Below are 27,009 nucleotides of genomic sequence, written 5' to 3'. Positions count from 1 at the left end.
ACAATAAGAGGCACATATTAAAAGATACCTCAAGATCTTTTATACAGCGCATTAATGCTTGAAGAAGAGAAAATGGGCGTTAACCCACATTAGTAGTGATTAAAATCCGTGTTGAGTATCAGCTAAATTCAAACAACGACCCATAGCAACAATCTTAATGTTGCTTGTTGAACACAGCTTGAACCAAAGAGGGTTATTTATTACCCTTATTGCGTAGGAAGTCGTTAAACAACTTGGGTTAACAACTCAAGTTGTTGTTGAGTGATCAGGCTTGATTGTTTCTATATTTGTCATATTTTGTTCTGACATCTGTCTAAAATAATAAACAATTCATAAAAATCGTAATTAAAAACGTGTTTAAATAGAATCAAAAACCAGTCCTTAGACTAAACATGTCCAAAACATTGGTCCTTCAAGCCGTATGTAGAAGATCATCTTCAGCAGCTTCATATAAAACTTAACGGGGCATTCCAGTACAAAACCCACATGTTCGGCCTATTCGTGTAAAATCGGGATTCCATTAAAATTGCGTTTCGTAATATGCGTAACTTGAAATCCCATGATACATTCAGAAGCATCTCTATATTTAATGATCATACGCCTTTTCAACAGAGTCTCTATAGGAAGGTTCAAATGGAGCTGAAATCGAGAACTGATGCAGGGGAAATTCGATGGTGCTGAAATTCGTCCGTGGTATTCCCTCGATTGCCACTGCTTCGAAAAACTAATCTTGCCCAACAAAGTGTCCTATAGTATCAATGTTAACGGTCTTCGTATGTATAACTTTTATGTTAATTGTTCTGATTATCAGTATGATGTGGTTGTACTGTCTGAAACTGGTTTAAACTCTACGGTTGCCTCTAGTGAATTGTTTTTAGATGGTTTTGAACGCTATAGAAGGGAGGTGTTCTGATTGCTTTATGCATCCGGTCCTTAGTCCTACTCGTTGATATGTTGATTTGTTAGGCCACTTTCTATTCGGTCACCATTTACGTCGTAGCTTTGTATATCCCTCCTGATACCCCAAAACCTGATTTGATTTCTTTCTTGGATGCTTTAGAACAAAGACTATTGAATTTACCTGATTATGTTAACAGTCCTGGTGCTATTGTCGATGATGGAAAAACACAAGCGTTTCGAAGTGTCTGTGATTTTCTAAACCTGTGTCAACTGAATTATGTGCTGAACTGCGACGGGATATTGTTGGATTTAGTTTTAACTAATACTGACCATCAATTCGAGCTCGTTCGTGATGACCTGCCTCTTGTATCTGAAGATTTGTATCATCCCGCCTTAAATATTACCATAAACTTACTCGCACCAAGTAACAAACAATCAATTTTTTCAGCTTATGGCAGTAGTTGAGCCAACTTTCATGGCTTATATGGTGATTTCCTCGAAACAAATTGGTCTTTTCTTCATCAGTGCGTAGATGTTTATGATGCTGTGCGGATGTTTTACATGAAGATCCATGAACTATTGGATCAGTCTGTTCCAAAAAGAGCGTATCATACTTCTAAATACCCTATTTGGTACAATCCTGAAATTAAAAATCTTTTAAAGTTAAAAGACTTCTATAGAAAAAAGTGGAAGAGAAGTAAATGTGATTTTTATCACAAGGAGTTTGGAAGATTGAGATAGTTGACTAAGCAAAAGATCTTTGATTCGTACATAGCCTTTACAAGTAATGCTGAGCAGTCACTGCGCTCTGATACTCATAGTTTCTAGGATTATATAAGGCATAAAACTATGACTACACGACTCTCTGGTGAAATGACTTTGGACGAGTGCATCTACGATAGTCCCTATAATATAGTAAATGCTTTTGCCGATTACTTTTCGGGAGTTTTTGGTGGTGACTCTACCTACGAGTTGGTTGATTCGCACTCTATGTATCCATCTATCATTTTAAAGATTATCACTGTGGATCAGGTTCTTGATTTTCTTAAGAAGTTTCCGAACAAATTTACGGCTGGTCATGATAACCTTCCAGCGTTTTTATTCGTGACTGTAGCACAATTTTTGCTGCCCCACTTTGCGTGATCATGAACTTGTGTCTAAAGACAGGTCAGTTTCCTAAGATCTGGAAGCGATCACGAATAATTCCCATTTTCAAGCGTGGTGATCGTAACAACATTGCTGATTATCCTGCCATTACCATAATATCTAACTTCGCTAAAGTATTTGAGCAAATAATCTAGCTATTTACCCGCAAGTTCAATCGTTTGTATCGCCGCGTCAGCATGGGTTTATTAAGCGCCGTTCAGCGGTTACTAATCTTGCGGTGATTACAGAAGTAATATGTGAATTCCTGGATAGGGGTGGTCAAGTGGATGTAGTGTACTTTTCTAAGGCGTTTGACGCGATTCATCACGATCTTCTCCCCCAGAAGCTCAGTATGTTTGCCTCTTCCCAGGGCTTATGAGTCTTGTTTCATCGTATTTATCAAAACGGAGCAATTATGTTTATTACACGATCTGATGTCCCAGAGGACGAACTGTAGTGAACTTGGGTCCACTACAGTTCGTATTAGTTATTAACGACTTATTAAACAGATTTAAGTCTGATGTAACGGCTTATGCTTATGATCTTAAGATATTTCGCCCTATGACCGCGGATGATGAAGTGGCTTCGATGCAGTCGGATCTTGATATCTTGGTGGAATAGTGCGATCGTAATCACCTCAGGATTAATGTGGAGAAGTGTAATGCTATCACTTTTACACGTAGAACTACTCCTATCCCTTCATCCTACTGTATAGGTGGGATCTCCCTGCTTAAGTTGACTTCTATCACAGATCTTGGAGTAACTTTTGATAGGAGACTATCGTTTATACCGCACATAGAGGATGTCGCTTCCTGTGCTGCTAGGATACTTGGCTTTGTGTTCCGTACTTCACGTTTATTCACGGATTCTGCAGTATATTGATCAACGCATTATATTTCGCATCGTCTTCTATTGAAGAGAATTCAAAAAAGTACCTTTCGCGTGGACGGAGCTTATCCTGTTCGTGGTACAGACTTTTTTTCGCTTGACACTCAAGGGATGATCTCGATGTTAAATTTAGTATAAAGGTGATAAGTGTTGAGACGGATTGTAACTGGTTACTCTCTTGCATCAACTTCAGTGTACCCAGCCACGCTACCCAATACAACTGTGTCTTCTATTTGAAGAATATTAGAACCAACGTGCCGGATAGCGCTCCGCTACAGAGAATGTACAGGTTTGTGAACCTGAGAGATGATTACAATGTTTTCGCTTAGTGGTTAATTGATTCTTATGTTAATGTAAATTTGTATTTCTATTTAGTATAGTATTGTCCTGCAATTGGTATAATAATAATAAAATAATATAATTCGAAGATTTGTATATTAACTTAAATATCGATTATTATTATGATGGATCAACTCATACGAAGGCGTGCAGTGTTGAAAGGATCTTTAACGCGATTTGCTAATTTCATTACTAGTGTGAACGAATCACGAATAACCGAGTTAGAACTACGTATGGACAATCATTTCAAATCACTTCCTCAATTTGAAGCAATTCAAGATCGAATGGCGAAATTACGACTAGATGAATCGAATGGTGAGCAAGAATGTGATGAGTTTGAACAAACATATTACAAAAAAATTAGCAAAGCAAAGAAAATATTGGGAAAAACGGCATATTCAACAGGCAATGCAAGCACACCAGCATTTGAGAAAAGCATTTCAAACAATTTTGAAAGTACTTACGAAAACTGGTACAAATTCAAACATTCGTTCAACGCGTTAGTTCACGAGAATATGTTATGAAACGTACAAAAAATCATATATTTAACATCATCTTTAAAAGATACCGCAGTCGAAGGTATCCAATCTTTAGAAGTTTGAAGCGAAAATTATACAGTTGCCATAGAATTGTTAAATGAGCGATTTGAAAACATTATTCAAAGATCATTATGAATAGCCGGAATTTGCAAATTGGAAAATGTTACAAAAGATTCATCAACGTTATTAAGACAATTTTTTGAAACATTTTCGTGTGCTAAATACCTTCAAATTACCGGTGAAACATTGGGATGTTCCTATGATAGCCCCAACGCCCGTCGTTTATGGGATCAATCTACGACAAATGATATTCCGCACTTAGATGAATTTTTGCAATTTATCAAAAACAGGTACCAAATTATGCAACAGTTCTCATGACGTTTATCAATGTGAAGAATTTCTTAAAAAAAATATTGTTGATAGGATACGATTAGCAAAGTTCAAGAATGGAAATATAAACGAAATTGTTTTAAATGTAGCAAACGACATCATACTTTCATTTACTCCACGTAGAGAAAGAAAATGATAAAGCTCCACCGACAGCTCTTTCAACTCACTCTCTTAAAAGAAAGCTTATATCATTTTATCCACTGCTGTTGTGTACATAAAAAATTGAGATGAATTAATCGAAGCTCGCCCTCTTATTATATTAATTACGTAACGAATGTTTTAACGAGAAAATTGAACATTGTTCATCGAAACATAGATCCAACACCAATAGGCAGTCGGTTGGTTCCTATGCAGTAATCATACAAAGTTTTTATATAAAATCCTTATTAACCATATAACTGTACCTTAGGGGTAAAGGATCGTAACTCCAGTTTTTGTCAATATCCAGTTAATTACACTAGTTTACAAATTTTAATCAATTTTTTTCCTCGAAAACTGCGATATTTTTTTTATAATGTAGAATGTTGTGCTGGTTCTGAAACTGTCTTCAGTTTTTCTTCATTACGTCCAGTTTTCGAGATATACCCAAAAGTGTGGAAAATCGTAAATTAAAAAACATAGTAACGGTTCATGTTCAGTATATTTTTTATTTTGCATAGTGTGCTTCTGTAGCTATATGGACATGATAGTAGAGATCCAGACGAACATTTTGAGGTATAGATGGCATAAATCGGACTCTGCGTTATTTTGCTACAGCCTAAAACAACTCAACAAAAACAAATTTTTTGGCATTTTTCCCATTTTTTTATCAATTAATCGCACCGTAACGAAAAAGAATTATATATGAATAAAAAAGTTAGCTATTCTATCTTGTAGAACAGTTAATTCTCTAAATTTCGAAGCATTGCACACCATGGTCGAACGTATTTTACCGGAGATATCGTTAATTTACGACAATCCTGTAAAATTTCATTTTTTGGCAAAAGAAATTCTCATTGTTAGAAAACAATCACATTCTGTGAAAAAATGTTTTTAGTAACTTCACTTCTTTATATATTAGAACCTTGTTCTGCTAAACAGTCTTTTTTTGAAATATTTTTTGGTATAAAAGGAGAATATATTGTCATAATATTTAGTTCTTCTTGAGTGTTCTTTCATTTAAGAAAATAGCAAAGTGTTGTAAAAGTTTTGTTGATAATGGCTAGCAGCAGCAGAAGTTTTGAATGCAAGAACAATCCTGATTTGTTCTGTTTTATTTGCGGACAATACATTATTGGGATAACGGGACGACCAATTACAACTGTTATTAAAAAAGCGTATTCTCATTATTTTGGGTTTGCTTTGACGAATTTAGACAAGCCCTGGACACCCAGCTTCGTATGTCCGATATTCCAATGTTATGGTCACAGATATCAGATCATTCCAGTTGCTATTTTTGTAACATAAACCTGGACGGCATAAACAAAAAAACAAAGAAAAGTTTGGTTTATCCTAATGTAAGATCAGCCAAAAAGCCGATTCCGCACAGTGAAACTGTACCAAGACCAAATTCTCCTTACCGATTAATGCAATCCAATGAAAGTGATCAGAGTAAAAGAGAGAGTCTTTGCTGGCCTTCTAGAGAACATTACGATACTGGTGCTTTCAATGTCTTAAATAAGCCTCTGGTGAGACCAGCATCTGTAATATTGCCTCCACTACACATCAAACTGCCCATCCAGAAGGCCCAGCATTTAAATATCTCGCCCAGCTCTTTCCACAACTATCGTATGCTAAATTAAAAGAAGGCATATTTGTTGGCCCTCAAATAAGAAAATTAATAAATAACAACGATTCATGTCAATATTAACAACAAAAAAAGCAACGACGTGGATTAGCTTCAAACAAATCGTCCATGGATTTTTAGGAAACCATAAGGATGAGAATTATCGCGAAATAATTTCCAACTTATTGCACAATTACGAAGCCATAAATGCAAATATGTCGCTCAAAATCCATTTTCTCCATTCGCACTTAGATTTTTTTCCAAGCAATCTTGGAGCGGAAAGTGACGAACAAGGCGAGCGGTTCCATAAAGACTTAATGACATTGGAAAGATGTTATCAAGGTTACTGGGACGCAGGGATGATAGGAGATTGCCTCTGGAGTGTTATCAGAGAAATCGACCCAAAGACATACAAAAAATTGTCGAAAAGTAATCATATCCCGCACTATACTAACAATAAGTAAAGTAGTGTGTATTAAACATAAAATTTAATTCCATAAAAGTTCTGTAATATAATTTGTAATATAAATAAAAAGACAAAGAAAAGTTTGGTATCGTTTGTAAGATCAGGCAAAAACCCGAGTGCGCATAGTGACACTCTGCCAAAACCAAATCCTCCTGACCAATTAATATAATCCAGTAAAAGAGTGAAAAAAGTTATGAGTAAAAGTGACAGTGGAGAAATGTCATCTAGCAACGACAACCAATAAATTTTAATTATTTGATATGCTTAATGTTCAACATTTAGAATAGGAAAATAATAATGATTTCAGTGAATTTAATGTTTATACTTAGTGCCTGGAACAGTTAAAATACCTCGTTATTAAAAAAATTGTTCGTAATAATGTTTTAACAATACAGTGAAAATGGCAAAAAATGAAATTTTACACGATTGTCGTAAATTAACGATATCTCCCGTAAAATACGTTCGACCATGGTGTCCAATGCTTCGAAATTTAGAGAATTAAATATTCTACAGGATAGAATAGCAAACTTTTTTGTTCACATATAATTCTTTTTCGTTACGGTGCGATTAATTGATAAAAAAATGGGAAAAATGTCAAAAAATTTGTTTTTGTTAAGTTGTTTTAGGCTGTAGCAAAATAACGGAGAGTCCGATTTATGCCATCAATACCTCAAAATGTTCGTCTGGATCTCTACTTTTATGTCCATGTAGCTACAGAAGCACACTATGCAAAATAAAAAATATACTGAACATGAACCGTTACTATGTTTTTTAATTTACGATTTTCCACATTTTTGGGTATATCTAAAAACTGGACGTGATGGAGAAATACTGAAGACAGTTTCAGAATCAGCACAATATTCTGCGTTATAAAAAGCTTATCACAGTCTTCGAGATTTTTCTTGTAAACTAGTGTTACTATACAACTTATTATAATAGTATTATAAAGCTTTAAACATTGTTTTCTAAAAAACCTAAAATAATGAAGATACAATCCTTTACCTCTAAGGTACAGATATATCTGGTGGATAACTGTCTTATCGGCACCGCTGAGTACCCGATAAGTTATCCTGCCGATAATTTCAACGACAAAAATATCCGTACATTGTAATACAGTTGAAACTAACTTATCGGTCAGATAACGCTGTCACGAAGTTTATCGGTATATTATATAACCGGCCCTTAATCGGGCTACTTCCAAAGTATCCAAACAAACTAATTTAAGGATAAAATCAAAATATACTAATTATCAAGTGACTTGATAATAATTTTTGATATAAAATCCTTGGTAACTATATATCTGTCTGTACCTTAGGGATAAAGGATCATAACTTCAGTTTTTGTCAATATCGAGTTAATTATTATAAAACTTATTGTAATAGTATTATAAAGCTTTAAACATTGTTTTCTAAAAAATCTAAAATAATGGAGATACAATCCTTCACCTCTAAGGTACAGGTATATCTGGTGGATAATTGTCTTATCGGCACCGCTGAGTACCCGATAAGTTATCCTACCGATAATCTCACCGACAAAAATATCCGTACATTGTAATACAGTAGAAACTAACTTATCGGCCAGATAATGCTGTCGGGAAGTTTATCGGTATATTGTACAACCGGCCCTTAATCGGGCTACTTCCAAAGTATCCAAACAAACTAATTTGAGCATAAAATCAAAATATACTAATTATCAAGTGACATGATAATAATTTTTTATATAAAATCCTTGGCAACCATATATGTATTTGTCTGTACCTTAGGGGTAAAGGATCGTAACTCCAGTTTTTGTCAATATCGAGTTAATTATTATAAAACTTATTGTAATAGTATTATAAAGCTTTAAACATTGTTTTCTAAAAAACCTAAAATAATGGAGATACGATCCTTCATCTCTAAGGTACAGGTATATCTGGTGGATAACTGTCTTATCGGCACCGCTGAGTACCAGATAAGTTATCCTGTCGATAATCTCACAGACAAAAATATCCGTACATTGTAATACAGTAGAAACTAACTTATCGGTCAGATAACGCTGTCGGGAAGTTTATCGGTATATTGTACAACCGGCTCTTAATCAGGCTACTTCCAAAGTATCCAAACAAACTAATTTGAGCATAAAATCAAAATATACTAACTATCAAGTGACTTGATAATAATTTTTGATATTAAATCGCTTAACAGAAAAAATTCCAACCATAAGGTTGAATAAACAAGAACTGAAAATTCCTATGGGAATAAAATTAGCCGATCCAAAATGGTATACGCCACCGGGTGAAATTGATTTGCTCATTGGTGCCGAAATCTTCTATATTACCAAGATAAGATAAATACCTTGTGCAATTTAAGTCTGAGTAACACGGTGGATTTACATAATGAACTACAACGATTTTGGACATTAGACGAATGCCCTTCTGAATGATTACCTCCTTCAGAAGAAAATAAGTGTGAACAAGACTTCATCAAGTATACCACCAGAGATGACAATTGCCGTTATACTGTAGCATCACCCTTGGATGAAATGAAGGAGCAGTTGGAAAATAATTTACCAGAAACATTGAATCGGTTTCAAAGTTTGGAGAGGTGATTAAGTCAATCTTGAAGGAAGGCTATACACGATTTATGGTGTAGTATGAAAAATTAGTGCATATAAAACGAGTTGACGATTTAAACAATAAAAAGTTAAATTAACTAAAAAATGAACATTATTAATACATTCCCTATCACCCATTCAAAGCCTTTAGCTCAACAACCAAAGTAAGAGTAGTGAAAAAAAGAGTAGTGCAGTAAGAGTAAACGATACGTTATTGGTTGGACCAGTAATACAAAACAAATTGTTTTCGATTATATTAAGATTTAGAAAATATGTTTCGATAAGTAAATGTTCGTGAAGAACATATCAAGTTTCAACGTATTCTTTGGAGAAATGAATCTACCGAGTTACGTATGGTACTGCTTCTGCAACATTCTTAACCACACCATGTTAGGCTGAATTTAGTTAGCTAAATTAAACTTGAAGGATTAGCCTATTGCTCTTTACGTACATGTCATTCATTTTTATCGAGATACTTTAATATCCTTTTTGTAATTCGCGACGGTAATGAAAGCTATTACAGTACTCCAACGGGTGCAGTAATGAAACTTCTTACAGCATCCAATGCTGTAATGAGATTCTAGTAACATTATTATACATATATTAAAATTTTTATAGATCAAAGCAAAGATTGATCGACATATTTACATCCAACAAATTAAACGAAAATAGTTGCGTCGTAGATGGGAAAGTACAATCATGAATGTAGGTTATGAATGTATATGTTATCTAGTTTCAGACGGTAACAAGAATTTACTTTCGAGAATATTGAAAGTTGTCAAGAGTAGTGGCCAAACGGAATGACGACGAAACCGCTACAGAGACGATATTATTCATTTAGTACGAAGCAAATGCCAATACCATTTCTCCCAGGGCAGCTGGTAATTTGCAGTATTGCGCTGCTGGCGATTTCTAATTACTTCTCAAACTAGATCCTGAATATCAACCGAGCACCTTCATTAATAACTGCTATTATTGCGAGAGCAACTATTCACTTACAAAAAACTTATTACTAAGATCATTAAAAATATAAGATGTTGTGTATTGTACTTTATTTTTTTATTAACTATAAAAGAGAGGTAGCGATTGTTTGATGCAGTGGATGAAATGTCGACGAACATGCATATTAAATGTTCCTCGCCATCTGACCTGCTACACCACCCATTCGCCATCTCACCCTTCTTTACTCTATTACAGAATTTATTAAGCTCGCCAACGACACCTTTACCAGAATACAAAACAGCAGCAGTAAAAAAAAGTCGTTACATTTTATCGCATTATGGAATGTTTAAAAGTTGCTGGGATTGGTTAATGTTAATGGCAACATTTTACGTCGCCGTCGTCGTTCCGTATAACGCAAGTTTTGTGGCAAGTTTACTACAAACTGACGGACAACGTCCCACTCATGTTGTCGATGTGATAGTCGAAGCGTTATTTTTTATAGGTAGGTAATAATGAATAATTTTTTTCTTATTTTTATTAAAGATTGATTATTAATCGAAAATTATTAAGATGCAAATCATCAGTTAACTGGTAAAGATCGTAAGAATTCTTGATCGATTTGTTTACCAAAGGTTAAAACGGGGTTGATAATTGATGTCTCGTAACACTTAACTAATTGAATTAAGACTGTTTTATTTCTGTCTATTTTTGTAGTAAGTACAGAATGGAAGTTTCCGTACTTTCATGAAAATGAAGTCGGAAAAGGAAAGATTAGAATTTTCTATCCGAAAAAGTGGATTAAGGAGATTAACTTCATTTCACGTTGGACCAAGCGAAACTGCATTAAAATTATCCTCTTAAAGTCAAATAAGTGAATTACGGAGAATCGGTTTATAAAAAATGAATTTAAAATTCTATTTTTTTTTAATTAGGTACATTAAATAAAATTTTAAGGAGAAAAAATTTCCTGTCAAGTATTTTATTACTACATATTATTATTAGAGGAATAAGACCAAAATAAATATAAATATAAAAATGCTTTATTGTACGAAATTTTCTTCTGAAAAATGAATCTTTTCATATAGTGCAATAATTTCAAAACTAGTATTAGCATTCTCGAGTTCTTTATATGTAAAAAAGAGGAGTATTTGTACCCTGGTACACAGCACGTAAGCTCCAGTTTAAGAAATTATCAAAGGCGGGTATTTCACTCAGAGGAGTGCTCGAGAACGAAAACGTGTGTGATACGCTATCTTCTTTCAGACTTATTGTCACGCTTAACAGATCTTATTGCATCATCTTACTGCTTATAGATTTTTTTTATATACTTATAACATGAGACTCTCAAGATTCTACACTATTACTACTACTATTAATACATTCTACTTTATTAACCTTTAATAACAACTTAAATTAATTATTTTATTATATAAATTAATTATTCGGTTATAAGGTACACAATACAGTTATTGGACAGTTAAGGTCTTTTTTCTTAAATGATTCTTGCTTAAAAAATAGTAATTTAAATTTGCGCGTTTTATATTATTCCTCTAGACATTTGCATGAATGTAGTAACTTATTTGATTTCGTAGATAATACTGAAAGCACCAATTACATTTGTAACTATTTATTGTAATAATTACAGACATTGGACTTATTATAGTTATTGGGCGGCAATGTTACAGTTATTGGACATATGTTAATTATTATACATTACTGCTGAAATTTGATATTATACACACAACGTGCTTATTTGGGATATATTTTTTTCATTTCACGTATTTACTCATTGTATAATTTTTCATCTCCATTCAATTCTTCAAGTTGTATTTTGTCGTCGTTCTGTTATTTCTTATCTTACTGATATCTTACTTATCCTTGCAATATCAGTAAATACTGATTATTAATGTTCTTATCTTGGCCAGTTTTATGTTGTTCTAACTGTATTCAATAAATCTTCATCAGATGAGTCCTTATAAAGCTCATTTCCTGAACTCATCGTCTCTTCTCTGTAACAATTATGGCATAGATAAATATCGGCGTCATCAGGATATACAGGGTGGTTCAGTTTTTAATCGGGAAACTTTACTAGGACGTAGTACTTGCCAAAATAACACAAGTTTTTTATAAAAACATAGGGTCGCAACTCTTTTGTTTTCGAGTTATGAGCTGTCAAAGTTGGGCCAAAAATTTACATTTTATCTTTTATTTCGGGTAGAAATAAACCGTAAAATTTGAAATTTTGTATCTATGTACTACTGAGATTAAATTCACAACCCCTTTGATTTTTTTATTACAATTTTTTAACGCCATGGAATATTAACATAAAAAAATATGGGCTGTAAAGCTTATTTATAATTGGTACTTTTTTGTCTCTTTAGTTTTTTCCTTAAAGATAAGTTTTTGTGTAAAAAAATAAAATATTATAAATATATAACTATTATAAATATTATAAAAATTTTTCTTTATGACTGGTTATGGAAGTTGTGCACTTACTAGGATCTGGTACTAATTAAATAACACCAATTAATTGTGATTTTTATAAGAAAAACCATAAATAAGATGTCTTACGTTATTTTAAACAATATTAAAAAATTGATACTCTTGCTTAATAACAGTCAAAAATTATTAATAATCATCAACAATTATGAGGATTCACGATAAATGAATTTTACAAGTTCTCAGAGCCAACTTTTAGAATAATTTTAGCTACACATGGCGGTACATAGCGGTACATGACACGATATTTTATTTTTTTACACGGAAACTATTAACTTTAACGAAAATACTAAAAAGACAAAAAAGTACCACTAAAGTATGAGCTTTACAACCCATATATATATTTTTTTATGTTAATATTCCATAACGTTAAAAAGTTCTTATAAAAAAAATCAAAAAAAAAATAAATAAATTGTTTAAAAAATATCACCTGAGTATATTTTTGATGCCCAATACTGATTAAAAAAAATCAAAGTTGTGGTGAATTTCATCCCCTTAGAGGGTGCTAAGGAAGTTTTAGGTATGCTTGAAAATAAGGTCTTAACCACTAGTAAATACGTACGAAGTTTCAAATTCTATGGTTTACTTACAGCCGAAATACAAAACAAAATGTAAATTTTTGGCTCAACTTTAATCACTCGTAGCTCGAAAACAAAAGAGTTGCGACCCTATGTTTATATAAAAAATTGTGTTACTAGCATGTACTACATGATAGTAAAGATGATAGTAAAGAACCTTCCTGTATATACAGGGTGCCCATTATGTATATCTTGGTAGGTATCAACTTTATAAAAAAAAACATTTTATACAAAAGTTGTTTAATATTTTATTTATAATAAGACAGCATTATTATTATTATTTTTTATTAGCTTTTATTTCAGAAAACAAATGAACAACGAATAACACTTGAAGTTTTTTTAAATGGCAATGTACCCTTTCGTTAGGCTCATTTGATAGAGATTTTTTTTCTCTTTACGATGACGTAAAATTTTAGTACCCTTATATCAGAACATTTTTATAAAAAAAATTTACTTGCTTACATTGTCTAAGTCTACTGGTTTCCAAGTTATCTGCTTTTAATTGTTTCAAAGTAATTTTAAGGTTAACATTTAAAATCAATAACACAGTAACTATAGCAATTAGTAACGATAATAATCGATAACAATAACAATTAATTAATAACAATAGAATATTGTGACCATATTCAAAAATCCAGTGGATTTAAATTTGGATTTCTCACTATTAGAAAACTCATTATGTCGTGGAAAATTGGTAATCGTTCAAATTAGTAATAACTTTATTGTTGGTAAAAATGATTATTGCACACGGAAATTAGATCAATGTTGACAATTAACAAGCAATTGTCGAAACATGAGCGGAAATATAAGCCAACTTTACTTATGTTAAAAAATAAAAGTTTTAGAAGAAAAAATACATTTAAACATTTAAAAGTAAATAATTCGAAAACCGATAGACTTAGACAATTTAAATAAGAGTACCTTGGGACCTTTTTTCAATCAGCACAAGCATTAATCACCTCTAAAAGTGTCAAAAACTGATTTTTTGTTAACAATGAACCAACTTTAACTTATTCTCTAACTTCAAAATAAAACCGAACACGTTAAAATCTTTTATAAACCAAAATGGCTGTGACTTTGAAGAAGTTAAACGTTACAACTAAGACGTTGAAAATAAAAACCGCAAAATCTTGACTTGAAAATTTGCACCAGTCACCCAACAGAGACGCTGCGCAACAATTTTCAAAAATAAAATACAAAACACAAAAATTTAAAAAATATATACAATGTTAAAAAGTATAAAATATCAAAACCTACGTCAAATCGATAAACGATAATATGTCTTTAGATGTTTCATTAACATTGGATTTATCTTGAGACTGCCTATTATTGGATAGAAGGTAACTATAAATTGAGCTTAAATCAGCCATACTCAACCTTTTTTTCTTTAGGGCCACATACCTATATTTGGTAAGTTACGCGGGCCGCATCATTATATACATAATGTAATAGTATTTTACACAATAAAAAACGAATGTATTTTTTACAATATTTATTTGTTACCGTTATAATATTATTTTTACACAAAAAATAATTAATGTGATTTTTGATACTGTGACAATTTTTTACTACTTGAGACAAATCGGGTTTGTAATTGGTACATGCTATCCTCAATACATCATCAAGATGAGAATCAGTAAGTCTATTTCTGTAAATGTTCTTCGCATATTTCATTTTTGAAAATGATGATTCACAAATATACGTTGATGCGAACAACGTGAGCAGTAAAAGGGCACACTTTTGTAAATGTTTATATTTTTCTGGTACTACTCTCCAAAACTCATTGTACTCCTGACCTTCTCTTTTTTCTTTAAAAATAGGTTCCAAACTTGTATCGTTCTTAAATTCGATATATTCATCAAATATCTTTGCATAATCACATCCAAAAGATGCTAATTGTGTTACACTTGTTGTTTCTAAGTGCCAAGGATTTTCCATAAGCAACAGAGAATTCTTGATATAACGTAAATCCTGAAATCTGCTCTTAAACTCATTGGATAAGGCAGCTAAATAATTAACAAACATCATATAATTTTCTTGAGAAATATGTATACCAGCTTTTATTATGGTTGGAAAGTTACGTGATATTTGGTTCTGCATTTCTTCGTAATAGATCTTTAATTTTTCTTCAAAAGCAAATACTTTATTCGCCATCTGCGAAATAATTTTATTTTCCCCCTGTAAGCTGCGATTGAGCTCATTAAGTTTATCTGTGATGTCGCACAGGAAAGCTAAAAGACACCACCATCCATTATTTTCCAGTTCATTGTAAATTTTATAGTTTTGTGGCAAAAACAAAATAATGTTTTGCCTTAAAGAAAAAAACCGTTCCAGAACTTTTCCTCTACTTAGCCATCGCACCGAGGTATGTAAAGGAATGTCATTGTAATTACAATTCATTTCTTCTAAAAGACTTTTAAATTTCCTGTGGTTCAGTTCTCGTGCTCGAATATAATTCACTATACTTATTACGGTCTTCATCACGGCGTCTATTTCGGCAATGGAGATACGTGCTGCTAAGTTCTCTTGGTGAATGATACAGTGAAAGGATAAGAGATTTGTATTTCTTTTTCAATAGGGAAACAAAACCTTTTTCGGATCCTATCATTGAAGGGCATCCATCCGTGCACACGCAAACCAATTTTTTTACATCAATATTATTGTTCTCCAGAAAAGTACTAATAATATCGAGATAGTCAGTGCCTCTGGTTTGATTCTTCATAGGAAGAAATTTAAAAAAATCTTCGTAAATATAATTTTCTTCGGTACAATACCTAACGAAAACGGAACATTGTGCTGTTGATGAAATATCGGTGCTAGAATCAAAAGCCAAACTAAAATATTTACAATTTTCTATTTCTTCTATGACGCGATCAGAAATGTATTTTGAAATATCTTCAATACGTCTAACGCAGGTAGAATCAGAGAGCTGCATGTTTTTTATTTGAGATATTATTTGATTTTTATTACTAAACTTATCAAATAATATATTGGAAGCACTAAGGAAACATTCCTTCACAACCTCTGCATCGGTAAATGGTTTCATGTGTTTACCAAGTATATAACAAATTTTTCAAAAACTTTTTCAAAAAAGTCAACTTTTCGCATCTTATTAAAGAGCCGTGAGAAAATGTATCATCGAATGATTTGTGTTTCGTAGTATAATGACGAACAATATTATATTTTTTTAATATAATACTTTCACGACAAATCAAACATGTTGCCGAACCATGTTTATTTGCAACAACAAAATATTCATCTTCCCAATTGTCTTGAAACGCTCTATTTTCGTCCAAAATTTTTCGTTTTGAAGATTTTCTCGCCATTATTATAATTAAAAATTATAACAAACAATATGTTACAACAGTCAAAAGTACGTTACACTCGTTTTCCGTAATAAACACTTCAAATAATAAAACAAAACCACCACGCGTAAAAGGTATTACCCAACTAAACAAATCAACACGTTAGGACAGACCTAACATTTTAATGCTAGCTCAGCGCGGAGTCAGTCGTTGGAGAAGTCCCTGCGTACAGCAAGCGTAGGAAGCGTATCTATTGTTTCGTTGCATATTTTTATTTATACAAGGAGATTAAGAATGTTTTATTTCAACTTTCTATGACTTATCATTTCGGTATAAAAAGGGTGGTACGAGTGGTCCGAATAATTCTGTATATTATTCCATAAAATTTATTTTTTTTAAAATCACCTTTTATACATTGTGTGTTGCGGGCCGCAAGGAACAGTTGACAGGGCCGCAGGTTGAGTATGGCTGGCTTAAATTATCGATATCAGTTCTAAAGTTGACGGATTTTATTTCTTTGTTAATATAGACCATCTCTAAAAATAACCTATTTTGGCATATCTGTTCCCTATCTATGATAGTTGTATTGTTAAAATCGAAATTATGACCCTCATTAACATAATGGGCCACTCACTTTTTCTCTCATTTCCAGCTACGCAATCCCTTTTATGTTGGTTAATTCTATTCGAAAGATACTGTGTAGTGGTACCGATATATGCACCATTGCAATTATTACAAGGTATTCTGTAAATTACGTAAGACTGGGCTAGAAGGGGAACAGAATCATTAGTTTTAGAGAACAAACAAGAAAGAAGTCTACTATTGAATTTTGCAAATTTTATAGAGTCAGTCTTCAGAACAGACATCAACTGAGGTGTTAAGTTAGGAACGAATGGGATCTTTACATATCTAAAATTGGGAAAACTTGAGAGGTTCTCTTGAGAACCGTTAGGTTTGTCGGCATTATTGAGATTAACAGAAAATTATTGTTATGATTGAGTAACAAGAGACCATGAAGATAACCGTTATTTAAGAAAATATTATGAAGCCTTTTTAGGTGTTCTTTAAGGAACCGTTCATTAGAGATCAATTTTACTCTGTGACACATTGCCACGACAACATTGATTTTTTGATTAATAGGGTGGTTGGAATGACAACTAATGTATCTCCCAGAGTAAGTGGGTTACACTTACCAATTCAAAATGACGTTTTTGTTGGGTTCACGTATAACCCTGGTATCATGAAAGGGGACTCATGACCCAACCTCTGTCTCTACAGTGAACTGAAGGTGTTGATCAAAGCTATTGAAAACTCTGAGGACAGTGTCCACGGAATCGGAAGGAACTGAGCAAATGATATCATCAACATACTTAAAAATGATAGGAAAAGTAAAATCAAGTGAAGGGATACATTGATCCAACAAATAAATACTGGCGAGGGACTACCCATAAGGGTGCCAAATTTCTGACTATAAATCTTTCCATCAAAGGAAAAAATAGAAGCTTCAAAGAGGAAGGTTATTATCTCAATAAAAAGGTCTCTGTCGATTTGGGTTACTGGTTATACGATGTCCCAATTATCAGTTATGATTTGTTTTACCTACGATAAGGGAATATCAGTAAACAAAAAGACAACATCCAAAGAGACCAACACAAAATTAGAAGGTAAGGTTCTCCATTTCATTTCGTCAACAAAGATGAAAGTGTCTTTAATGTTATACGAAGTTCTCTCTCTGAACGCTTCATTCAGAATACGAGCCACAAAATTAGACAACTCATACGTGGGTGAGCCAACGAAGGAAATAATAGGTCTCAAGGGACAATCTCGTTTATGGATCTTTGGAAGGCCGTAGTATTTAGGAATAATACCATTGTGGCAAATTAACCTGTTGTAAATAGGTTTCTCAATCCCTTTCAAGTAACAACTTTGAAAATTTATTATTTTTGTTTTGAATGGTGTAGTAGGATCTCGTGGGAGAACCACATAAGTTGATTGATCATTGAACAAATTTAACGACTTCCGCACATATACTGACCGATTCATTGCCACGGTTATCTGGCCCTTATCAGCTTTTAAAATTAACAAAGGGTCTTCTCTTTCAGTTTTCAGATAGGTTTTCGTAACACAATAAGCTTTACTAGTATAATGCTTTAACTACATTATTTTGATCTTTTTTCTTAAAAATTTAGTTAGAATATTCGTACATCTAGCTCTTTTTACATTCTGTTCATTACGTGGTGCAATTCTAATTACATTCTCAATATCAGCTATTAATTTAGGAACTGAGACAGAAGTCGAGTGAAATAATCCCAAACTTCGGACCCAAAGATAAAAAAATCTTTAACTACAACAGGAACCTCCACATCACTCATATTAACAAACCAACCATCATTATTCCCAGCTATTTTTTCAAATTTACATTGATTCTGCAGTTTATTAAATTTATTGATATTAGCCAACTTCACACTACGAAAAACTTTATTATAAGAAACTGTAAGTCTAATTAAGTTCAAATTTTGTCAAAATGTGTACAGGCAAAACATTAGTTAGCTCACGACTCAACTCTTTTATGATATTTTCAATCTTTTTAACATCGAAATGAATATTTTTAATTTCAAAATTCTCGTTCCCAACTTTAACTGGAAATTATCGATCCTCCTAGTGAGGATCTTGATTCATTCATAAGTAGTTGAACGTTCTTCAAACCATTCAGAATGTGTGATGGTGAAACACCATGTCTTCGACACTTCTCGAGAAAATGAACCCTGTTGCTATACCTGGCCAATTTGTTGTTTAAGGTTAACCTTGTCTTCACAAGGGCAGCAGCTCGTGGGTCGTAAGACTCACGGATCTCCTCCAAAAATCCCATCTGGAAATGTTAATAGAAAAAGAGTAACAGTCGCTACACGTTAGGAACGAGGAAAAAATAATCTCGGGAAACGCGACCAATTTTTCAAGCATTTAATAAAACAGCCTTCTTTTTTCTATACCAAGCTTTCGGAATCTTTTTTATTCCTTCATCAGGGTTACTGAACAAAAGAGAACAAGGTAATGAACAACAAAATCTAATTGGTAAATTCATCCATATTGGTATATTATATGTGTTTTTAAAAATAAACAATGTTTACACTCCAATATATTTTATAAATTTATTCACTTTACCGGTTTCGGCCTAGACCATCGTCAGGAGTCTCGTTGTATAAGGTTGAAGTTAGGAAACACATTCAAATTTACATTCAATTACATTCAAATTTACATTCAATTACATTCAAATTTTGATATATCATTTATGGACTAATCTTAGAAAACGAGAATATGGATGTAGCAGATGTGTCAAGTGAAACATATAATGATATATTCATTCATTTTACATCTAAAAATAAATTAATCTACTTACAAATGGAAAGCGATTTAATCAGCTCAAACAGCACAAGCATTAATCACTTCTAAAAGCGTCAAAAACGGATTTTTTGTTAACAATGAACCAACTTTAACTTATTCTCTAACTCCAAAGTAAAACCGAACAGGTTAAAATCTTTTATAAACCAAAATGGCTGTGACTTTGAAGAAGTTAAACGTTACAACTAAGACGTTAAAAATAACCGCGAAAACTTGACTTGAACATTTACACCAGTCACCCAACAAGAATTTAACTTTCAACACCCTGTGCCTCGAAAACCACTGACATTTGTATAAGAGATGTTAGGTTAAATTTTGGTGTGTAGTATTTCCGGTATTCGACTCACCCTGTATATATGAATTCGATGAGATGATTTGGAACGCATTTCTTATAGAAACTATGTTTACATTTTTCACACTTTGACACGTTTTGCCGTAAACAAAACATTTCAGTTTAATATTTTTTTGTGTAATTATTCTTTTTCTGATTAAGCTTTCATCTTTTTGTCGTTCTATTCAAAAAAACTTTATTCAACCACATTGCATCGGTTAATTGATTTGTCTAAATTCATTGCGGTGTTATCGGTGAATTATTTATATTTGGGTTTATGGTAACATTTGCAATTATATGTACTTTTGTACTTTGATAGTAATCAGAATTTGATTCAATAGGAATATTATCATTTGCTTGCTCAGAGATCATATTCTCTTTATTCCTAGGAAAACCTCTATTAGCCATCTCCTTTAACCGATAAACTAAACAACTTTCCTCGTTTTCAATTAAAACGGTATAAGACCAAAACTCTTTTTATGTGCTTTATGTTTGACTTTAAAATCAAGGGTTGATTTAGGCATATTATATTTCTTAGCAATCTCATGAGAAGATTTACTTTTCTGCATTTCTTGAACGGCCATCATGGGTGTGGGATCATATGATCGCCTTTTGGACATTTTTGGTAACCTTTAAGAAAAGTAGACAGCTATTGGACATTGAAATAGTTTGCCTTTTGAGATTAGAAACACTAAACTGATTAAAAGTTGAAACGATTTTGAGTTGAAACGAAACCGTAAACTATATTTAGGAATTGAATAATAATCTGTCCAATAACTGTCACAATTCAATAATTGTATGGTGTGCCTTATAAATTTATTTAGAATATATATAAATATATATATCTAAATTTTTTTAAGAAAAATAAAATAATTAAATGTAATTAAAAGAAAAAAACTTAGCTTAACAATTCTCCAAATTAAAACACCATCAATTCCTCGAGTTCTTTTTTCTTTTCCACGTTCCTTTCCTCTCTCCACTTAACTTGATATACTATGATTTTCTTTCTTCTTTCCTTTTTTACTTCTTTTCTTTCTTTTTTATTTCTATCCTCTCTTCTCAACTTATTATTTTTAGTTTTCCAGCTTTTATAATATTCAATTTCATTATTTTTAAAAGATAGTGTAATTTTTTTGGTATTTAAAATTTTCCGAATAATTACATTAATATTTCTTTCTACAAAATTCCTCTCTAAAATATAAATTAGTTAATGTGGAATTATCTCATTTATCCTTTTTTAAGGATTTATGCCTTTTGAAAGCAAAATAAGCAACATTTCAATAACTGTCAAAATCAAATCGGAAGACAAAATTGCAAGATCAGAAACTTAAATATCATTTTAGGTGATTATTTAGGTAATTATCACTTATATTCTAATAAAGAGTACATTCACGCGTTTAGCTTTCACAAGAATGCTGAAATCGTACGCATACCCGACAATTATGAAATTAGCTTCTATGAGAGCTTTGATACAGTTTTTCAGGACATGATTTCATGAAAGTTAGAAAAATTACACTCTCCTGTAGACAACACCTGAGAGATATATCATAAACTTTTTATCAAACTACGGCGATAATAATTGATATAAAAGGCTTCGGAGTGATATCTTGTCTACATATACTTTAGTCTTCAGATGGCCCCAAGGAAGAAGTCTCGGGAGCGAGGAATTACTCGTTGGAGAAAATCGGAATCAGAAAGTCGTTGGAATTCCTTGCCGTATTTTCAGTTCTGCTGGCAACATCTCTGTCAGTATTAATATTAATTTCGTCAAGATGAGGGATTAAAAATTTTTGAAGCAAATTCTTAAAGCGAGATGTGCTGTGTTAACTGTCTTATTACGACTCACCTTTTGGTTGTGAATAGAAATAATTTTACTTGTTGACAAAACTGTCCTGAAACTTCATTTTTGTTCAAAATGTCTATTAAACATCCGCGAGGAATTCGGAATGGTAAAGCTTGGCGTCTGGTTTTCCGGGTTAGACTCTGAATAATAGAAATTCTTACACGATCAACATTTTCCTATGTGTTATACTACCGTGTTTACAAAAATAATTCATCCACCTCAGAGTTGTGTTACACGAAGGAAGGCGGGAGTTCAGTATACAAAGAAGTTATCTAAAAAATATTATTGGAATTAATTACATATAGATATGTGTAGACGTAACGACAGATGTATGTGGACGATACATTCAAAATTTAACACTCGGACTATTAAATGATGAAAATTCGTCAAAAAGGTTTCTAATAAGCACTCAAAAATTAAGCAAAACAAATAATAATACAATAACAAGATTTATTCATGGCGAATTAACACATTTTTCTTACCGGAGTCGTTACCGAATGATAAAATTTTACTCATTCTGTCAAACGCAGCTGCATATATTTTAAAAGCTGCATCTAATATGAAGATTTTTATTCGAATTTAATTAATTGCACTTGCTTAGCGCACGAACTTAATATAGTAAATAGGTAATAAATTAATAAGATGTGACAAACAAATGTTTATTAATAGTGATGTAAGAAATCTACTCATTCGTTACTTGTTAGTAATCACAGTTACCGATTACTGACCGCGTACTCATTCGTTACTTCTTAGTAACTATAGTTCTACTAGTACTGTGTAATAAGTAGATACAGTTCCCGATTCTTTCTCGAATTCATTCGTTACTTAGTCACTGCGGTTACGGATTACTTGCATCATAGGTACTTATTTTTTTCTTGGGATTCAATTCTTGGGACATAATTTAATAAAGCGTATATATTAAAATTATACGTGCAAATTAGTATAATATGACGTCTAAATATGTAGTCATTAGTCATATTAAGGGTGTAAAATAAAAAAAAGATGAAATAAAAACAAATTAAATTACGTCTTAAATATATTAAATATCTTTAACAAAAGAGAATAGATTTTCAAAAAGGAAAATTATAAATGTTTATTCTAAATATCCATTAAAATTCAAAAATATATAAGTTCTGAGATGCTCTGGAGTTAAGTGTCTTTAGTTATTTAAGTTTTTTATGAAAACGACAAAGTTTTTTAAAAAATAATAAGAGTAAGAAAAGTTTTAGAATTAAATTCCACATGAAATGAATTAGTAAAGTATTAAGGCCGCCAAAAGGTTAAAAAATCTGTCAAAATTAATTTTAAATGCCTCAATTGACTTCATTTTGCTACCAATTAATACCCTTGGTACACTCATACCGTACACCAAATTTGGTTTTTCTACCTTAATGTATTACGAAGATATTGAACTTTTTAAAAATTTAATAGCCAACTTTGAAGGCCTATAACTCCTCAGGTGTACAAGTTAGTATAGAGATAAGTTATGGTAAATCATCTTAATTTATTGTCCTCTACATGTCTCTGCTTTGTGTCGGTTCTTATGTGAATCACCCTGTATATTTTCTCGACATTTCCAAAATTCCAAAGAGTTATCTTTCCTATTTAGTAACGGTTCTTCTATATATTGCTTTAATTCAATCGTTGAGGTAAATGAATTTTTTTATTTTTGATACTTCATTATCAAAATGTGTCCAAAGCAGATCTGATTCTTCTCATTTTTCAGGCTCATCATTTCTCAATTGCTCAAAACTGCCAGCATTAGTGGTGTTACAATGCTGTATGTCCTGAAGGTCCTTTGTAATTCTGCAATTTTTATGGTTTCTTCAGATAAAATTCTAGATTTAAATCTAGGATCCATTAGGGCTGAACAGGAATACTTGTAAGCTCGCTTTGAAACGTTTTTCAATAGAAATTTGAAGAATTTCTGCCATTTGGTATGCTGTGGTATCTTTGTATGTTTCGTTTTGGATGTCATTGTAAACTTTGTTTTTAATTGAATTTATCAATACCACTATTTTTGATGAAGACACGAAATATTCTGTACTAAACTCTTTAGTAAGCTGTTCAAATGGTTTCAGCAACTTAACGACTTCTTCTAGTACGTCTAATTCATGACTAGTTAGTCCGGGTACTAGATTAAGGAGAGAACCTATGCAGGATGATACCGTGTCTTTTAATTCCAAAATTCTTTCAAACATATAAAATGTTGAATTCCACGTTGTTACAACAACCATTTTTAATTTCAGCGCCTCTTTGTTATGTAATAATTGCATCGCTGAAAGCTTTTCAGCTGCCACGGCGCTTTTATGGAAATGTTTTACAATATGATTTAATTTCATCCTAAGCTCCTCAAATACAATTAACCTGTCCAAACGATGAGATTTAAGTTATGAGCTGTACAAGAAATATGTTCCCAATTTCCTAAACGTACAGCTGCATTTCGGAGGTTCTCGGCAGTGTGACTATTCGTGAAATTAAAACAATCTAAGAGAAAATTTTCAATGAAATGGATGGTTATGGCCACATAAGATTGTGTACTTGACGAGGTCCAAGCGTCGGTTGTTAACGCAATATAATCAGATTCGCCAATTAAACCCCTAATTTTTTTAACAGTCTTTTCATATTGAAATGAGAGCAAACTATGATTTAGTCTATACCTGGATACCATTTTATAATTAGGTTCTAAATTAATTCAGAGAATCCCTTATCTTCTACTAATGAAAATGGCTGTAGATCTTTTACAACCATTTTTAATATTAGATCGTCAATTTTTTTTTGTCGCGGTATATTCATTGGCATTTTTATAAATTATGCTAAACCGGGCTACTTTGCAACCTTACCAACTACCTCATTCGTTGAACTGGTAGACGGCTGTTCCTGATTAGTTCCTAAATTTCTATCAACGTCGCTCAATGTCTTTTTTGTTATCTGTAAAGGATGTTTTGTTCTCGTATGTTTCATAAGATTTGAGGTAGAAGCACCCTTGAAGGAGATAAGTACTTTACAGTAATTACATTTTGCTCGAGTTTGATCATCTGTTTCTTCAAAATGTAACCATGCCAAGCTTGATTTCTTTTACGAACTTCTTGCAGTCTTAGAAGAAATAAAAGTTTGAAAAAGAGTAAAATACAACTTTTAATACATTACTATTATTAAAGAATGCAAGTAACGAATACCAGTAACGAATATGGGCTAAAAATGAGTGATTACTTATACGTTACTAGTACTCAGTTACTTTTATAAACGTAACGAATGAGTATGAATACTGTAGAATACCGAAAACCTACATCACTATTTATTAAAGCTCCTTTAAGAGTAAAATTGTTTAGAGACAGGGTACTAAATACCCCATTACCCCCACAAGTTCTACAAAGATGAGGAACATGGTTAGATGCCGCTATAACACCTTTGACAGTTTTTAAAAATTAATAAATGAATTTTCAGCAACAGCTAGTAATGCAATATAAGATTATCAAGCTGTACTAAAAGATGTACAGTAATACCCCGTAGTTACGCGATAGGTGGGACTGACAGTAGCCGCGTAAATCGAAAATCGTGTAAGTCGAAATTCGATGAATACATATTATAAAATTAAGGATTAATAAACATTAATTTTGTTAAAAAAATGTATGTACAGAGTGGTTCAAATTCGATGTCAGAATGGGCTATCTCAGAAACTGTAAGAGTTAGAAAAAAAGCAGCTAACATGTCTAGATCTCTTTTTTTAAATAAATTCCAATGTCGAAAACCTAAAAGCGCTATCGTTAAAAAAACCGCGTAAGTACGGGGACGCGTAAGACGGGGTCGCGTAAGTCGAGGTTTCACTGTATAATTGCAAAATAATTTGGCATTTATAGAAGATAATTATAGAAAGTTTTTGATGTTTGTTGTTAGTCCGGTCCCTAGTTATTATTGATCTGTAGCGCTGGCTGTTAACAGTGATAGTTTGGTGAAGAAGTACAGACTAATAATGCCGCCGACCCAAAATCCGCACCAAATACATAGTCACTTTTTATGAGCTCTGTGAACCTGGAACCCGAGTTTACGATATTTTGGTTTTATTAGTACCATTCGATAGAGAATCACCTTTAATTTACAATCACATTCTACGTTTTTCAAAAATGTACTTAAACTCCCTGATGTTGCAAATTCAGACTCTTCTAAGTCAGTATTTATAATATATTCATCTCCAATATAGTTTACATCCACATTTATTTCGCTTTGTATTATAATATTAACATCTACTAGGTATATCCTTTTCAAACTCCGATTTAATCCCCTGAATTAATCGTTTGCGGGCCCCATAACAACCTTCATTTAGATTGACATCTTCAGTTTCTGAAAACGCTACAGTTAAGGTGTCACGTAACAAGGATTCAAATACTTTGAAAGTAGTACATTTTGCAAGAAGTCCAATACACCGGAGAAAGAATTCTTTGACACGTGTAGAAGTGTTAGAAAAGCATTTCCAGCGAGTGACAAGGAAAGAAGAATTCGAAAAGACGAGGAAAACAGCTAATAAAATATGTCGAAGAAAGAAACGACAATATTTGAATCATCAAGTAGAAGAGATGGAAAGGAATTTTAAAGATAATAACCCTAGAAATGCATACAAATACCTAAAACAACTGAAAGGGGGTTTTAAACCCCATACCATATTGATGAGAGACAAAACTGAACATATAATCGCAGATCTGACAGCAAGAACAAGAGCAATAACAGGCGAACCGTCTTCTGATAGAACCACCTACATTACAGGAAGTCGAGCTAGCTCTGCCAGCCCAAAAGAACAAGAAATCATCTGGATTTGATGGAAAAGCTATGGAACTATATAATACAGCCTGGGAACAAGATCAACTGTACACTTCAATAGTTAACATATGGAAGGAAGAAAATATCCCCAGGACTGAAAAAGGAGCGTTATCATCCCAATTCACAAAAAATGAGACAAATTGACATGCAAAAACTATCGCGGAATCTCCCTACTGTGTACAACGAATACAGATATACACAGAGAACATCATTGGTGATTATCAAGCATGTTTGAGGACAGGCAGATTCACTATTGACCAGCTATTTAGCGT

The 27,009-nt window shown here is 32.5% G+C and overlaps 1 protein-coding gene across 3 annotated transcripts in view; it reads left to right on the top strand.

Annotated features, from left to right (window-relative positions):
- The window catches only part of LOC111419964 (Eag-like K[+] channel), a 219,965-nt gene that overhangs the window by 156,771 nt on the left and 36,185 nt on the right, over positions 1-27,009 (top strand). For all 3 annotated transcript variants that reach the window (XM_071194571.1, XM_071194569.1, XM_071194570.1), the window contains exon 6: positions 10,223-10,469. In XM_071194571.1, coding sequence (XP_071050672.1) covers positions 10,223-10,469 — 247 coding nt within the window. The remainder of the gene's footprint in view (positions 1-10,222; positions 10,470-27,009) is intronic.

Source organism: Onthophagus taurus, chromosome 2 (assembly GCF_036711975.1).
Source record: "Onthophagus taurus isolate NC chromosome 2, IU_Otau_3.0, whole genome shotgun sequence".
Taxonomy (NCBI): domain Eukaryota; kingdom Metazoa; phylum Arthropoda; class Insecta; order Coleoptera; family Scarabaeidae; genus Onthophagus; species Onthophagus taurus.
The sequence above is the reverse complement of the archived record's forward strand: the minus strand, read 5'-3'. Positions and strand labels throughout refer to the sequence as shown.